At 41.8% G+C, this 18,094-nt stretch overlaps 1 protein-coding gene and 2 pseudogenes across 1 annotated transcript; 1 reads left to right on the top strand and 2 right to left on the bottom strand.

The window, feature by feature from the left end:
- Positions 1–12,670: 12,670 nt before the first annotated feature.
- Positions 12,671–14,412, bottom strand: LOC147457263 (uncharacterized; annotated as a pseudogene).
- A 392-nt stretch (positions 14,413–14,804) lies between these two features.
- LOC147457262 (uncharacterized) lies at positions 14,805–15,430 on the bottom strand (annotated as a pseudogene).
- A 1,091-nt stretch (positions 15,431–16,521) lies between these two features.
- LOC147457261 (uncharacterized) lies at positions 16,522–17,229 on the top strand. Its single transcript, XM_086513557.1, has one exon. The coding sequence runs from the start codon at positions 16,578–16,580 to the stop codon at positions 16,974–16,976; it is 399 nt and encodes a 132-aa protein (XP_086369683.1). The 5' UTR covers positions 16,522–16,577; the 3' UTR covers positions 16,977–17,229.
- Positions 17,230–18,094: the final 865 nt, after the last annotated feature.

The following is an 18,094-nucleotide window of genomic DNA, read 5'->3' as shown; positions in this document are numbered from 1 at the left end:
GATTTCAGTGAGCTTTGGCGAGCGTTCGGAGGTCGACAAATATTTAGGAAAAGCTCGTAGAGCTTAGTCTGCTCAGATTTTTTATTCTGGCTCATTTCAACCTCCGTTTCCACTACAGGCAGGTCTGCACAGGCAATTTCGTCATTTTGTACAAAAATTTTGTCATTGCCGTTTTTTGCATAATAGGTGCCTTATAGTCTTCTACGTTTGTGCTATATATCACATGTTGTTCTCGCTCCGTTTTTCCTATTTTCAGGCAGTTTTCACATCATGTGCAGTATTTACCATGGCTGACAACAACAACACAGATGTGTTCAAGATGTTTGCTACTGAGGACAGGTTGGATGGGGACAATTATTCTATGTGGGCTTATATGATGCAGCACGTTCTTGTGTTAAAGGGCGTCTAGAATATTGTGCAGGGCATTGATGTACGTCCTGGTTCTGAGGATGTAGGCGATGTTGAGGATGTTGCAGGTTTTGCTGCAAGAATTGCTGTTGTTAGAGTTGTTTTGCCTACGGCAGAACAAGCTCATTGGGATGTTAAAGATGCGCAGGCTCATGCATTGATTGTGTTGTCTATGAAGCGCACCATTGTTCCTCACATTCGTTCAGTGAAATATTCAAAACAGGCTTGGGATATTTTGGATGGTCTTTATGCAAGTGGCAATGAGGCTAAAATTCCTTTGCTGCGTAAACAGCTGGAGTCGAAGATTATGCATGAGGAAGATGATATGGGCACTTTCCTTGCTAGTGTCAAGGATATCAATGAGCAACTTATTTTTGCTAGAGAAGTCATTTAAGACAGTTCCCTTGTGCAGACTGTTCTTGATGCCTTACCAGATTCTTACCAGATTTTTTCTAGTACTTGGAGACTTATGACCCAAGGAAATCCAGAAGTTGTCAAGTTTGATGCATTATGCACATTGCTGTTGCAAGAGTCACTTTCCAAAAAAACAGGACTAGACAGCGTGCAGGTGAACAGGCTTTTATTGATTCTCAAAGAAAGGGTGGTAACAGCAATGCAGCCACTTCTTATGGTTCTGCTGCGAGTGGCAAAACTTCTGTTCCTAATGCTTATGCTGGCAGCACTTCGTCTGGCAATTCTGGTGATAAGGGCAAAAAGAAGATGCGTTGCCATTATTGTAAAGCTAATGATCGCTTGATCAAGTCGTGTCCTAAGTTGAAGACCAAAGAGGCTAAGAAGAAAGAGGGTGGCTCCACTGCAAATGCTGGTTTCACTACAAATGCAGCCATTGTTGAGTCTTCTATGAAAGAAGACTGTGTTGCTGATGTTGATGCAAAATGGGCTTTTAGCGCAGAGTGTACTTACAATCCTGCTGTCCATGATGCATGTTTGTAACTTGTTGCAGATTCACGTGTGTGGTATTTTGACAGTGGTGCTACAAAGCATATTACCTCACATCGTGAATTGTTCACCTCTCTCGAGTCTGTCCCTCATGGGAATTCTGTCACTTGTGCCAACAATTCCTCTTATCCAGTTCAGGGAGTTGGAAAGATTGTGCTTACTGTTGCTAATGGTAGTTCTTTCACACTTGTTGATGCACTTTATGTACCTGGGATCAAGAAGAATCTCTTGTCTGTATCCGCACTTGCTAGACTTGGACTTGTAGTCAAATTTGTCGATGACAGATGTACAGTTCATGATCTCAATTTTGGTGATGAAATTGTTGCATCTAGTCTCTTGTGCCGTGGGCAGTATAAGCTCACTTTGTATGACAAGTGTGGACAAAATTTTGCAAATGCTGTTGCAGATTCAAGGGCTATTTCAGATGCAAAACTTTGGCATGCACGTTTTGGTCATCTGAATTTTGCCAATTTGCTGCGTTTGCAGAAATCTGATATGGTTGCTTCTTTGCCGCCTCTTGAAGCACCTATCAAACATGTTTGTGAAGGCTATATTTTGGGTAAAATGAAGCATTCTAAGTTTCCAAAGGATGGTTCAGTTCGCGCCACATGCAGGTTGCAGCTTGTGCATAGTGATGTTTGTCGGCCATGCAAACTCCGTCCTTGGGCAATTACCTATACTTCGTGACTTTCATTGATGATTACTCCAAACATGCATGGGTGTTTCTGCTTTGAGCGAAGTCCGAAGTTTTTATGTGCTTCAAACAATTTCTGGCTATGGCTGAAAATGTCTCGAAATGTACTATGGACACCCTCCGTTCCGATCCAGGGGGGGGAGTATATGTCTCATGAATTTAATGCATTTCTAGCTAGTTGTGGGATAAAACATCAATGTACACTGCCTTGTACACCTCAGCAAAATGGTGTTGTTGAGAGGAAAGACAGGTCACTAACGGAAATGGCACGATGTATGGTCAAAAGTCAAGCTTTGCCGCATTCTTTTTGGCTTGAGGCCATTATGTGTTCCACTTATGTACTTAACAAGTGTCCTACAAAAGCTTTGCGGTCTATTACTCCATGTGAAGCATGGCATGATAGAAAGCCTTCTATTGAGCACATGCGTGTTTTTGGTTGTTTGGAATATGCTTTGGTGCCACAAACACAGCACAGAAACTTGGATGATAAGGTTGTCAAATGTATTTTTGTTGGTTATAGTGTTGAAAGAAAAGGTTACACATTGTATCATCCACAAACAAAGCGTATTCTCATTTCACGGGATGTAGTGTTTGTGGAAGATTCTGTTCAGCCCTTGCTGTCATGTACTAGAGACAGTAATGTAAGCTCACAGGAAATTTATGACACTTTGTTGCCTCTTTTCAGTGGTGGAAATACGAATGTAAGTTCCAATGAGGCAAATGTACAGCCTATGGGGGTTTCTGAGAATGTTATAGATCATCCTATTACTGATGCAAATGTACATGATGCACTTGATGAGGAAAGGGCTGAAAATGAGCAGGCTAGAGGTATGCCAAAATGGCCGGTGCACACTTTGCGTGACAGTAAATTGGATGCACCTTTGTCTAGTCATACTCGTTCAAGCTCTCGCCATGCATCTTATGCATCAGATTGTTATGCTTTGGCTGTGACTAGCTTACATGATGTTGAGGAGCCTCTATCTTTTGATGAAGCACAGAATTCAAAAAATTGGATGGCTTCCATGCAATCAGAATATGATGCACTTATAGAAAATGACACATGGACTTTATGTGATTTGCCTCCTGGCCAAAAGGCCATTGGTACGAAGTGGGTTTACAAGTTGAAACGCAAGCCAGATGGTGAGATTGATCACCATAAGGCTCGACTTGTTGCAAAGGGTTATGCACAGAAAAAAGGCATAGATTATAAAGAGACTTTTGCTCCCACTTGTCGTATGACTACTGTGCGTTTTCTATGTGCATTGGCAGCTCATTTTGGTTGGGATGTACATCAATCAGACATTGTTACTGCTTTCTTGAATGGTGACATATTTGAGGAAGTTTATGTAACGTAGCCTCGCGGTTTTGTCATAAAAGGACAAGAGGACAAAGTGTGCAGATGTAAGAAGGCTTTGTATGGGTTGAAGCAATCGCCTCGTGCTTGGTATGAGAAAGCTGACACTCATTTGGTCAAACAAGGCTTTCGTAATAGTCCAACAGAAAGCACATTGTATGTAAAGCGTGAGGGTGATGTACTTCTCATTGTGGTTCTTTATGTCGATGATTTGTTGATCACTGGACCAAATGAGAGACATATTGCTGAATTTAAGGCTGATTTGAATGCTACTTTCAAGATGAAAGATTTGGGGATGTTGCATCATTACTTGGGTATACAGTTTAAGCAGTGTGATGGTGGTATTGCCTTGTGTCAGAAAAGTTACATAGAGGCATTACTATGTAAGTTTGGACTTGAGGATTGAAAACTATTGCCACTCCCATGGAAACAGGTTTGAAGTTGAGTCTACATAATGCTAGCGATCCTGTTGATGTCACTCTTTACCAAAATGCATTTGGATGCCTCATTTATGTATGCAACACAAGGCCAGATATTCAGTTTGCAGTCTCACAGGTCAGTATATTTATGCATAGCCCAGGGTCTAAGCATTGGTAGGTTGTCAAGAGGATTTTCTGCTACCTTAGTGGCACTTTACATCGTGGCTTGTTTTATCCCAAGCGGGGATCATTGCCGCCAGACTTACATGCTTTTTAGGACTCAGATTGGGCTGGTTGTTTTGACACATGAGTGTCGACAAGTGGTTTTTGTTTCATGCTTGGCAGTTCATGTATATCATGGTTGAGCAAGAAGCAACCTACTGTGGCCACTTCGAGTTGTGAGGCTGAGTACAGGGCAGTCTTCACAGCTACGGTTGAGTGTGTATGGCTCAGACACCTTATGGCTGATTTGGGTGTTGGACAGGACACTGCCAACACTATCTACACTGACAGTCAGAGCGCATTAGCAGTTGTGAGGAAGCACATTGAGGTGCATTACCACTATGGCAGGGAGAGGCTCTCAACAGGAGAGATCAGCTTCGCTTATGTGCCAACACAGGACAACCTTGTAGATCTTTTCACAAAGGCATTGTCTCGTGAGAAGTTTGAAGCTTTCCACAAAGCTTTGGGCTTATTCCCCTTTGTGGACTAATCATGTCCTCAGGGCATGGCACTTCCCTTTACTCATGTGTCAGCTCTCGTTCACCGTATCACTCCAAGGGGGGATTTGTTACCATATACATGTGATAGTGATGTGTGTGAACACACTGGGACCTCCGGGGCATTTTTTTCCCTCTTTAGGAGGTTTTTTCCCCCGAGCTTTGTATATATGCCCATCACTCTAGGGCTATCTATCTTTCCATTGCACACTAAATAATACAATCTTCATTGTGTTCCTTGAGCTTCCTTCGTCTTGTCCAAGCTGTGTGTGTTTCTCTGCAACCCTAATTCCAACAGGGATTTCAAGATGATAATTCATGGCATCTAGAGATTGCAAAATTAAATATGATAAAAGAGCTAGAAAGATAAAAATAATAAAATAAAATAAGTGTCTCTCAATTATTAATTATTATAGTAGGTAATCGTGAATTTTTTATTTTCTATTGTGGAGAAAAATAGATGTAATAGGTAAGAAAAATTTCCTCTTGTAAGAGTGAAAGGAATTTTGTGAGTTTTGCTAAAGTGGGGTCACACTAAGCTTAATGGAATCTTGAGTGAGAACATCCAATGCATGAGATGTAGACATGGATGATAAAGCATATATATACAATGACATTAAAACATATAACAGATGATAAAAAAATGCAAAGTGGCTTACTTAGGCCTGCTAAAAACACATACCTAAATATAGTATATACATAATTCCTACATAGTGAAGTAATCAAAAGTATAATATAGCCAGGCCCAAGGTAAGAGGGGATATTTACGTGCAAAGAGTGGGCCATAATATTTTTAAAATTTTATTTTTTTTGAACTTTTTGAGAATGAATGGTAACTTACACTCACCTATGTGCAATAAGGAGAGAAGGTGAATCAAACCTATGCTTCCGATAAAATATGAAGTTGCTTTGTGAAGGTAGCCTACCTAAGAGCATAGGTTTTATTCCTAGAATAAAGGGCGGTAGACTCTTGCTCCAAAATTGAAATTCAAAAAAATGGCTATTAGTGTGTGGCTTGGTGAGGGGAAGCCATACTTTGGACCTTCTTCTTTGTGGTCCTTTGAAAGAAGAGGAAACATCCCCCGAGGAGTAAGGTGGGATGATAGAAGCAGTATAACGGAAGTGATTAATCCAAACATTAGGGAGGAGTGGGGGTTTGTTTTAAAAAGAAAATGTGTATAGGATGGTGGATGAAAGGACCTAATCCCTACTTTCTTGTCCTCTTCCCAAATTGGTGCAGTTTTGGTGGTTAAGGGTTTTGGTAGATCATATTAGGGGAAGCGTTTAGAGTTGGAGTTTGGCGGGATTTTAAGAAAAAAGAGGTTATTGATGTGGTTAAGAGGATATTTAGGGGCCAACATGGGTTCTTTGGACAAGGAGCATGAAAAAGGTTTCTTAGAGGGAGGGGAATTAGAGAGTTCCAGGGAGATGTATGGGTGGGGAGATATGCTCTAGGTGGGAAAGAAGGGGCTTTGGAGGAGGGGAGATATCTAGGGAATCTAGAGGGGCAGAGATATTGAGTATTGAGGTTTTGAATTTGGTGGCTTTAGGGAGAGGGAGAGTTTTGAATTGTTTGACTTCAAGTTCCACTAGCTCCTTGATGGTTTGTTCTTTGGGAGGTACGTTACTTCTTCTTTCATGGTAGAAATCAATCTTTCTTTTGCCTTCTTTGCCTCAACTTCCTTGGTAGAAGCCAAGTGAGAGTTGAATATGTGGGTTTGCATTTGTAAAAGGAACAATTGGAAAGAGTCATTCTTCCATTCATCCTAGCTATGACACCAATCCTAGTGGGAAATAAGGCATAGGGTGATAGATGTAAGCTTTCCTTGAGGTTGATGATGTGACTGTCCACCATAAGGTCGTAATTTTCTATTTTGATTTGAAGGATTTGGTCTAGGAGTTTTTGGGTCTGGATGAGGGCTAGGGTTCAATCCATTTGATATTGAATGGTTATAGATGTTAGCTTGGCATTGAGAGCTTAGGCTTGGGTATCCTCCAATTGTAAGTGGGGGGTTCATGCTAAGGATCTTTGGTGCTACACAATTTTTATCCAAATGCTCTAGGTAAGACATGAAGGTAGTGGCTTTGTAAAGTTTTTATGGAGTTTCATGAATTCCGTGAAGGAGAGGTTGACTATGTCTTTAAATTCTTTGGGTTTGTTGGGAGACTGTGAGGGAGCTATAGATGGAGCATTTATAAGAGGATTTTTTAGGGGTAGATGGCTTGTAGAGGGAGGTAAGGTTTTAATGGTGGAGGAGAGGGTGATGCGAAGGTTAGAGTGATTAGGTTTAGGAGAGGTGTGATCTTTGACGGGGTTAGGGTTGAGGCACGTCGGTGTGTCTTCAATGCGGAGTTCCTCTTGGTGTGGATTAAAATAAAAGTCTTCTTTGATGGGGTTAGGGTTGAGGGAGGTAGGTGAGTCTTCAATGCGGAGTTCCTCTTGGCGTGGATTAAGAGAAAAGTCAAACTCCTCCTCTAAAAGACACTTGAGCTCTTTGATAACGATTTTGTAGGGGCTAAGTGTCTGTTGATCCAGTGCAAGGGAGCTTTCTACATTGAAGAGGTTAGGGTTGTTTGTCAGGGTCCTCCACTGGGGTAGTTGGGCCATGAGATGGATGGAGGTATCATTAGTGGAAGGTGAATCCATAGCCAGAGAAGAGGAGATTGTGGTGTGTTGTTGGCTAGAGCTTGGAAACTAGGGAGACTAATGTTTTTTATACACTCAAAGTAGGGTGTTGCTAAGGGAGTTAGGTCATTGTGCTACTAACACTAGGGATGTGTGAACATAAGACACTTTAGTGGCTATAAGTAGCTTTTGTGTAAATTCTTATTCTCACCAACCATAGAAAATCTCGCCAAAAGCTTTCAGGGATTTGTGCTCAAGGCATGTAGGAAGTTGCAAAAAAATGTAGATAAATAATTCCATATAAAATTAGTATTTTTCAAGGGTCATATTTCAGTTACACTCAAACTAAACTTGCTCAAAAGTTTTGATATCCCATGTAGACCTCTCAAAAACCTTCAAAGCACATTGAAACATTTTTGAAAACTACTTGGACTTGCATAAAGTCTTATTGTACGCATGTCCAAGTATAAAGATGAAGCAATGTATGTTTATTTCGAAGAAGACTTTGAACTCTTTTGAGGCCTATGTTGCGTAGTTGTTCAAGTTAACAGTGCACACTAGTAACCAATTGTAATGGGATTACTTAAGAGGTGGAGGAGTGGAGTATTTTGAGGAGTTACCGTTTCATCTACATCTAGGTAATTATGAAAGCATAAAAGACTAGAAACAGTGTGTTTAGATGGTGAGAACAATTTCCTTGTCAACCTCAATGATGTTAGTGTTGATAGCACTCTGAGCCAAGAATGAAATCCATACACCTGGGAGATATTCCATATTGAGGTGTTGCAACATACCCGATATTTGCAAACCACTTTGACCTTCAAATTGCAATAACCTGCATACTATAGCTCCAATTTATTATCTATTTAGATGATCTTGGAGAGCACTTTGAAATGCACCATATACATGGCTTCAAAAGTAAATTTTTTTCAACTTGGATTACTCCTCATGATTATCCCCAAAGTGGGACCTGCATATACACTGCATACTATAGCTCCAATTTATTATCTATTTAGATGATCTTGGAGATCACTTTGAAATGCACCATATACACGGCTTCAAAAGTAAATTTTTTTCAACTTGGATTACTCCTCATGATTATCCCCAAAGTGGGACCTTTTGGCCTATATAACCACAATAAAATACATTGCTCATCTTCATACCAACTTTGGCACTTTGTCATTCCTTTAGAGTCTATAGACATCCATGGATCTGATTTCCACCTTTCTTGGCATTGACTCTTTTTGGTTGCATCATCATTGCCCACCCCTTAGTCGCGTATCCATGCTCAACCACAGCAACATCCACTAACAAATACTAGTGGCAAAGAAAAAATTCATATTTGACCTTGCAAAAAATATTGTCAAATGTATGTACCACGATCCTACTAAAAGAAAAAAAAAATAGGTAGTTTTCCAATCTCCTATCGCATATTGCATTCTTGTTTCCCACAAGCAATAGAGACTACCTCTAGGATCAAACAAATAGCTTTGGGCATGGCCATCCATTTCTAGCAACCTCCTATATTGCTTCATCCAAGAAAACAACTAGTGATTCATATGAGCAATGTGCTCGAGAATTCCACCATGTATAGGAAGACTGTGGGTAGCCTGATCTACATAAAAATCTCACAACAAGCTTTGAGCTACACGGTTGAGCTTGAGACCCACTTTATGTAGCTTCCCAGCAAGACACACTTGAATGCAATGAGTTGAACATTGTGATAAATGATTGTTGCATTATATTATGCACTCTTTTATGAGATTTATAGGTGCAGCTCTATGGTCACCGAGATGCGGATTGGATTGGTAGTTTATATAATTGCACACGAGTCCATATTCTCACTTGGGGTGTTGCTATCACATAGAGAAGCAAGAAGAAACCCATGGTTGCTTTGTCAAGTACATAGGTTGAGTATAGGTGTGCTATAGTGATAGCATGGTCAAGTGCAGAGGTTGAGTATAAGTGTGTTGTAGGGGTAGCATTGTTGGAGATGCTACTTGGAGAGTTGGGTATACACATTCACATGCCAATTTACATCTATTGCGACAACCTTAATAGTATATAGTTGGCAAGAAACAAATGTTACACTAGAGAAAAAGGCCACATTGAGGTGCACTACCACTTTATTAGAGACATGGTACTTGCTGGCAACATTGAGCTTGGGTATGTGATGGATCACAAGCATCTTCATGAGGGATTTGGAAGCAAATAAGGTAAGCCAATTTGAGTTGTGCTTTGAGTACAAGAGATGGCATTGACCTTGAGCGAGATTATTGAGATAGCATGGATAACTTTTCATCTATATTTATCGTTGACATGAGGTAGGAGACACGAGGGTCATCAGTAGTAGCACTTTAGGCGCTCCTCATCATTGAGTGTGATGGCTTAGAGTGCCAATAAAGATCTTTTGGTCTTGCTGTAGCTATTGGGATACTTCTTGTAAGAAAACATATGGTCTACTAGCATTATTGACATTGACCCAAATAGATTTTCAAGAATTTCACTAAAGTTTGCTTTCCAAAAATCCTAAAACCCTAATAAGGCAATTTTCCACACAAATTTGAGTGTTTACATCATTCTCTTTTTCTCTACCAAGTAATTAAAGTAGCTAGTATGCTCTGATTACTTTGTGGGAAAGTGTGCCTTGATTACACTTTTGCTCGGCAACATGAGTCTCAATGGTCAAATAGCTTGAAAAATCCTAGTGCAACTCAATTGAGTTTTGAATATGCTTCAATGGAGGCGTAGTAATGTATCTAATTTTGTTGTCGAAGGTTGACCTCGAGTGCTTGTACGGAGTTTATCTAATCTCCAAAATTTGAAAGATGAAAAATGTGGGACTTGCTAGATGTGAATAATATTAAAAGTGTTCTAACATGGTTTACAAAGATCATGAGAAATTAAATATGTGCTCGCATTCTTGAGAACTTTAAAAACAAAAAAAAAAACATACGTACTTACGGTAGAGAGGTGGCACCATCTTCACCTAGTTTTATAATTCATAGGAAATATGCCCTTCCCTTATATATGTGTTTTACTTGTTAATGTTGGTCATCATCTGCTTCTCCTCCAATATTGAAGAGTCAATATTGGACAAATGTTTTACTAAATTTGTGATGCATGGGAAGGAAGTCATTACCTTTAAGTTTACATGGCCTCGTTGATTGGTCCCTCTAGTAACTTGTTGCCCAATTGTAGTAGAGCGAATCTTTGCAGATAGCCAAGCACTCAAGGAATGATTGCCATCCAATATGTTTTATTGAGATTGAGCCACTCCAAGTTTGAATACTAAGCGTATATTCGTAGTGCTAGATGTAGTGAGAATGAATCTTGGTTTGAACTTTGACCAAGGAATTACAATCATAAGTCACACCATAGCACATTGGAGAGGTAATGCTAAAAGGTGCAATTAGAGCTTCTAATGATAAAAAATTCAAAACCAAATAGATGTACGTGGCATACTTTCTCGTAGAACATATCATATAAACGTCATAAAATAGCTTGGATTATTAGAAAAAGTACCACCTAACTGGAACACATTTGGTGTCCCACTACACCAACATGCAATCAGCAAGAAAAGCTTTGACAAACATCCAGTCTCCTACCAACTAGCTCACACAAGTTTGGCATCCCATACCACCAAAACTGCATAGGATTCAATTTTTTGTAGACTACCACAGTTCAAGATTAGCGTATCATACCGTATAAAAGGCCCTAGAGCTTTCATGTAACTTTAGTGCCTTGACTCAAAGCTTTAGCAAAAAATACTCCATGAAATATCTGCCCACCAATAGTTGACAAATAGTCTTGGGCTAGAGTGTTGTGAGTCATACTCACTTACCATGCCATAAATATGTAGCACTTAGTTATAGAGTAGGGCATGCAAAGCAACACCTTCTTGTAAAATGGTTGTAAATACACTATACTTCTTATGAATAGCTAAAAGGACAATATGTGTCCAATATAAATTTCATCCACGTGCAATTTGTGGTAATATACATCAATGATGGTGTAGAGAAAGGTTGTTGACTGACCTTTCCCCGTAATCCATGCGACTTGTGGCGATCGATAGAGGCAGGGAGCCACTGGGAGCATGGGTTGTGGGGAAATGTCAATCAACAACCTTTCCTGGTCGTCAATGGTCGCTGGTCGTAAGCTAGTCACAATACTTGACAGCAAAACCACGTTTAACAAAAACTAGCAGATGGCAAGTATATTGGATGACCAAGTGACAGTCCTCTGCATGAAAGGACGACAATCCTCTGTTATAGTGGTTGGAGGTATGTAGGTCAATTGCAAGAGTGCATATTCTGGATGCTGAGTTGTCCTCCTCGTCAGGGTGGGGGGATAATCTTGTAATTACTTTTTCTTCCTTCTTTTAATATAACAGTCTCTGCTTTGCTGGAAAAAACAAGTGATAAAATCACAAGGCCTGCAAATAGGATTGAAGCTACACTGACTATGGCCATAAGTCCTCAGAATTTCAATCATGCAAAATAGTATGCTCATTTCCAAGCATGGGAACATCGATGAAAATTTGAATTGATATGGGGTCTCTATGCACCAAGAAGGCTTGACTTTAGATGGCATCCACACCCATCATATTTGATGGGGTGTGAATCATGTGATCAAACCAAAGAGTTAGAGTTTTGGACTTTGGACCTTCCCTTCCCTTATGGTAACACTACTATCGGTAGACTTGTGGCCTCTTTGGCAACTTTATCCTCTTCTCTCTCCTTGCTACCTTATCTCTGTGCTTTGCATACTTTCCTAGCCATCATGATGGCCCAATCTACCAATGAACAGGAAACCCAAAGAGATTCAAACCCTCCATACATCTAGCAACCTCTTGCATGCATGTGTATGTACAATCTTCTACATTGTGCGAGTGAGAAGTGTATGCATGTAGGGGGGTCTACAGACCCAAAACCTTGAGAATCTAGCTGCTATGAAGCAACAAATTTTCTCCTCTTCCCTTTCTCTTTCATTGCTCATTAGAACGATGCTCTCACTCCACAAAATTTTTCTCTAAAACACTCTCGAGTCTTCTTGTGTCGATTTGGGCTCTAGATCCTAATTGACCTCATGACCACACACCCCCACCGCAGATGCATAATCTAGAGAGGGGAAAAGAAGCTTCAAGTTCTAAACACACAATAATCTCTATCTACCCAATAATTTTTATCCCCCACACAAACATGGTAGGCACAAACGTTACTCATGTTTAATCTTCGGCGTCATAAAGCTACTTTGAGAGAGAGAGAGAGAGAGAGAGAGAGAGAGAGAGAGAGAGAGAGAGAGAGAGAGAGAGAGAGAGAGAGAGAGAGAGAGAGAGAGAGAGAGAGAGAGAGAGAGAGAGAGATCTCCCACACAAACATGTCACACACAAACGTTACTCATGCTCTCAAACCACCTATACAAAACTTTGTGTATCCAAAAGACGAGTGTGCACCTTCCACCTACAACCAAATAGGTGGAAGCAGGTAATCACATTAGCTTGAAGACATCCGAAACAACAGAGAAATCATTGATGTTATGATCTGGACCAATAAACAGGTAGTCAAATGCCCAAGGCTCATCAGCACAGCTGGACATGTCAGCTTCCCAAGCCCTCGAGACGCACCAAGGCCAGAATGTGTCGGAGGGGAAGGCATTTGTGGACCCAATGCCACACTCTCCTCCTAAGAAGGGCTGAGCTCATGCTCCTCTAGGAAGTCTAGCTCTGCGAAGCAAGAGTTCTCTTCATGAAGGCCAAAGCCCAGTATGTTGCTTTCCTAGAGGAGAACCAAAAGGCAAACACGAGTAATGCTCAATAATCAAATCAACAAAAGGCAAACACGAGCAAAGCTCAATAATCAAATCAACAAAATACATCACAAATCTGTAGTATTTTAGAAGATAGTGCTTGCACAACTATGGAGACACAAATCATGACAGATAAATAAATGTTGATTCCTTCGTTAGGAACATCCTAAAACAAAGTTGTTGTTCCTTTAGTGACGTGTGAAATACATTTACTGGCCTTGTTATTGACTCAGAGACACAAATCATGACAGATAAATAAATGTTGATTCCTTTGTTAGGAACGTCCTAAAACAAAGTTGTTGCTCCTTTTGTGACATATGAAATACATTTACTGGCAGCTTGCTATCGACTCAATGACTTTAACGGAATTCAAGCAGCAATGCAGTGCTACCTTGGGAGGAGACAGTTCGGTCGCTATCACATAATCTAGCACCAATCAGATCAGAGAGTAGCTCGTCAAGCCTCCATCCAAAGGCATCAGAGTTAAGATAATCAAAGATGCTGCAATCCTCAACCGAAGAGGCATCCACATCCATCATCACACTATCATTGTGACTGTTGTTGTCATTATTGTTGTATGCTACTACTGTCTTGTTGTTGGCCTCTAATTCCTGTAGAAGGGAATTAGAGTTAAGATAATCAGAGATTCTGCAATCCTCAACCAAAGAGGCATCCACATCCATCATCACACTATCATTGTGACTGTTGTTGTCATTATTGTTGTCTGCTACTATTGTCTTGCTGTTGGCCTCTAATTCCCGTAGAAGGGATGAGCGTATAGAACTCAAGAGATAACATCTTACTTCTCACTGTTTGAGGTGAGGGTGGGAGCTTGTTCACAGGTCCCTTTCTACCCATGCCACCATTATCTTTCCTATGACTCTCTACAGCCAAAACAAAATAGTGGGCAGCAAAATTCTCCAAGGCAAAGTTGTTCTCCTTGAGGGAGCTGGTATACGTAGCTGGCATATGCTGAGTGCTTAGCTTGTCTCTTGGGCCGGGGGCAGGGTGCCCATAGGGCTCATGCCAACTGTAATGGCTACCAAGAGGAGTCTTCTATGCTTGGTTGTGAGGGCATTGGAAGAATGCACCGATAAATCGCAATTTCTACAGCGAAGAGCTTGGTCCTCAACGTGAAGAAAAAGGACAGTTTTATCCTGAGAGCCAAGCAGATGAGCAGAGGTTACAAACCACTCTAAATCACATGGTCAGAACAGTAATGAATCCAGATGCATGAACATACACAAAGAAACCTGGAAAATGTCGCAAGTAGCTGGTTCTGAGGTGTCAAGAATGAGGGGAACCCTATGATGTTCGATGGCCGGCTTGTTAGTAGCATGCACCTACGAGTCGCATGTCGCCTCATCGGCACAGCAAACTGTGCAGGTCACTGCGCTTTCACATACATCACATAAAAGCTTCATATCCTTCCTCGGCTATGACAGAGCCTTCATGGGTATGTTGTAAACCAAAGAAAAGAGCAGGACCAGGAAAGGATTATTACTCTTCAGGCAGCACATAGCTCTAACCAATTTAAAACCCACTAGTATGGGATTCCCTACGGATATTCTTTCCTCCGCTCTCTCTCTCTAGAAATCCATGTCGACAGCTTGTAGTCCAAGGGTATCGCTCCTCAGCCTCCATCTCCTTTCGCCTCTGCCTGGATGCACTTGCGTTGTATGCCAGACAGAGTGGGCGACTACTGTTGAGGCCTCTCTTTTTTTTTGTGAGTGAGAATTTATAAAATCAAAAAAAAAATACAGTGAAGGTCATGCTCACACCGAACCATGGCACCAAACGGACACCAAATCATCAGCTAACCTCGTACATCAGCTGATGAAGGTAGCCACCCTGACACAGACATAACAGCTGACATGGGAGCCACCCAAACATAGGGAAGGACAAGCACCCTGGGGATGCAACCAAGAGAGAAGACCTGTCGCATCAACGCCTTTGTCCACCAAGCCATTGATAGAGAGGATATACCACCAAAGAAGGGGAATCCGAAGCCAACCAACTCGGCTGCCACCGGAGAGCTGGCATTTGCCACAAACCAACCCGCCAACGAGGAGAAACATGGACAAAGATCGCGAAATGGGTGGAGCCCGATAGCCTCCAACCCCAACCCCCAAGGGGCCACCATCACCAAAAAGGAGAGCCAAAACCAGAACGACCAACATGCATGAACGAAGTCTTCAACACTGATCCACCAGCAAAACCAAACCAACAGAATACATGACCACGACCATCCATCACCAAAGGTACCACAAAAAGTCCATAATCTGTCAACCATGAAACCCCCATGAGCAAACCAACTACGGCAAGGCAAGCAGGTTCTCTTCCATGAGAAGAAGGGCCGCCGCCAAGCCCCCAACACAAAAACATGCCAGATCCTGAGTCCCAAACACCACCGAACAGGGAGTGGACAGCCGAGAGCTCCATCCCCATAGCATCACCTTTACGTAGGACCAAGCGAACCCCCATTCGACAACACCACAGCTTGTAGGCCACTCTGATCCTAGCGCAAGCACTCCTTGAGACCTCCAGACAGACCACCGCATGGTCACGCTCGTCAGCCTTTCTTAGATCTGCAGTTCGTCTCTGCCGCCTCCAACCCTGTGCGTTCACCTGCAGCATCGCAGTCAAAGAGACAGTAGTGGCTCGCAACTTTCCCTCCATGCATGCGTCTCTACTAAGCATTTCTTCCCCCTTCTTCCTCCCCCCCAAACCAAAACACTTCGTGCACACTGCTGAGAGAGAGAGAGACACTTTGCACTCCGCGCTTGTGCGACAGAGAGGCAATTCCGTTGTTGCACTCACTTGCACGACACATCACATTTGTGGCTGCACTGTAGATGCGTCGCCCACCGTGGCCCGCCTTCAGAAGGAGTGGAGAATTTTTGAGGTCGTCTTTTCTTTCTAGAGAGAGAGAGAGAGAGAGAGAGAGAGAGAGAGACTTTCGAGGTCATTTCAAACTCCACTCACTCCAGACTCCAAGAGAAGATTCCACCAATTGTTTAAAATCGTCCACGCATTTAGGCAGGACTCAGGAGAGGTCCAAACCATGATTCAAAAGATACTAAATATATTTGATTGTTTTACATCACCCAATCAAAAAATTGAATATTTTTCTCTGGGCAGCCCAAAAATACACACTAGTCATCTAAATGAGTGCCCACTATCTTATTTCGATCAATCAACATTTTTGACCTATAAAAAAAATGCTTGAAAATACAACTTCATTTTTTTCTATTTTAGTCAGCAAAAAGAGAATGCATCGCTATAGCTTGCCCTTTGGGCAGGCCAAAAAATTGGAAAGTGAAGGACATGTTTAATTGGAGTATTCTATGAAATGGATGGGTTGGAATGGTGACGTGAGGGAACAAATTTCTTGAGTGGCTTTTGTTTGAGCGTAGGTATTGAGAGACGTCACGGGGGACATCACCGTAAAGTAAGAAACAAACATATAGTAGCAAAACCAATTGCAACTTGCAAAGCGGCTCCATCGGGCTAGTATATAGAACGAGAGATGTGGTGACTCAAAATACTAGCTAGGGCTTCGGTCACCAGCAGCTCTAGAGATGCCAGAATGGGCACCAAACGCTCAAGAAGAGAAAGCTCGCTGCACACACAGGAAGACCAACAGCGACGTCGTCATGGGTTCAAATCATGTCCCCATAAGCTCAACCAGCACCTGCTGGATGGCGAGGATGATGATATTGATGGTGAGGTCAAACTAGTGGCTGAGAACAATGTCGATTGCTGTAAGCGCAAGCTTCTTTTTGTAGAAATCCTGCAGAGCCTTGAGGCAGCTTTAGGCGCAGTAGGCGAGAGGGATGTAGACGACTCGTCTTCAACCTCATCGCAGAAAAGCAATATTCTGCAAGGGAATTTGTCGAACCTCATTTCCAGGCGCAGTTCAACCCACTCGGCGGCGCAGGAGCAATCCGCTTCTAACTATGACTCCCTGCAGTTCTGTCAGGAATAATGAGTGCTCTCTCTCTCTCTCTCTCTGTCTCTCTCTCTCTCTCGAACAAGCACTCATACTATCTTTAATAACCCCTCTCTCTCTCTTCTTTTTGAATCCTTTGATTAGAGTACACCCTTGTACATAGATCTCATCTAAGAAGTTAAAGCTATCTCTCTCTCTCTCTCTCTCTCTCTCTCTCTCTCTCCCTCCCCAAGAGTGTTCCCAAAGAATATTTTTGCAAACAAAAATAAAAACTGGGGCTTTTGAAATTTACAGGTTTCTCTGCAGGTTTTTCTGAAAATTATAACTAAACTAGGAAAATTTGTTTTAAAAATTTACAATTTTTCCAAATTGAAAATTTCTATTTTATAGGTGGAACCAAAACCTGGCAGGTGCATTGTACCAAAACCCCCCCCCCCCACCCCCCCCCCCCCCCCCCCCCCCCCTTTTTAAATTGGTCATCCCATTGCCCTCTTGCTTGTATTGTCTTAACTTATTGACTCGCCAAATAGATCTTTGCTATCCGTTGGTTCTATATTGTTAAGAGTTATCCTCCTCCTTCTTCTAGATATATAAAGTCCCTCATGTCTAAAGTTCAACAACTACTTACATATGCCGAGAATCTCTCTCTCTCTCTCTCTCTCTCTCTCTCTCTCTCTCTCCACACACACACACACACACATAGGTACTTTTATTAGTAAAAGACAAGCCCAAGCAGGATCAGCGCTTTCCTTTGATACGCTATGGGATCTTCTATTAACTACTCATGCACCTCAAGTTTGGGGGATTTTTTATGAGCTAAACCCTTCACAGAGCTGGGACTGCGTGATCCTACCCCTAATGGGGTACCTATCCTTTATCCTAGTTTTCTGGGACATCTACTCAAGGTAGGAGTACTCAAGTAACTTAGACATGCAAATGTGCTCCTTAACTGCATCACACCAAATATCTCTCTCTCTACCTCATAAACATGACATGCTTTCTCTGCACCTATGCGCTCTCTGATGATTCCCCCCTCTCTCACTCTCATCCTGAGGAATTACCTCGACGGCTTCCATATCTAGCCTGGTGAATCGAGCAATGGATAGGACAAATCATGAAAAGACTTGTCCTCAATATGAAGGTGCAAATTCAAG

This window comes from Adiantum capillus-veneris, chromosome 5, assembly GCF_014529385.1.
Source record: "Adiantum capillus-veneris isolate H3 chromosome 5, ASM1452938v2, whole genome shotgun sequence".
Lineage (NCBI taxonomy): Eukaryota > Viridiplantae > Streptophyta > Polypodiopsida > Polypodiales > Pteridaceae > Adiantum > Adiantum capillus-veneris.
Note: the sequence above shows the minus strand (reverse complement) of the source record. Positions and strands in the feature narration are given on the sequence as shown.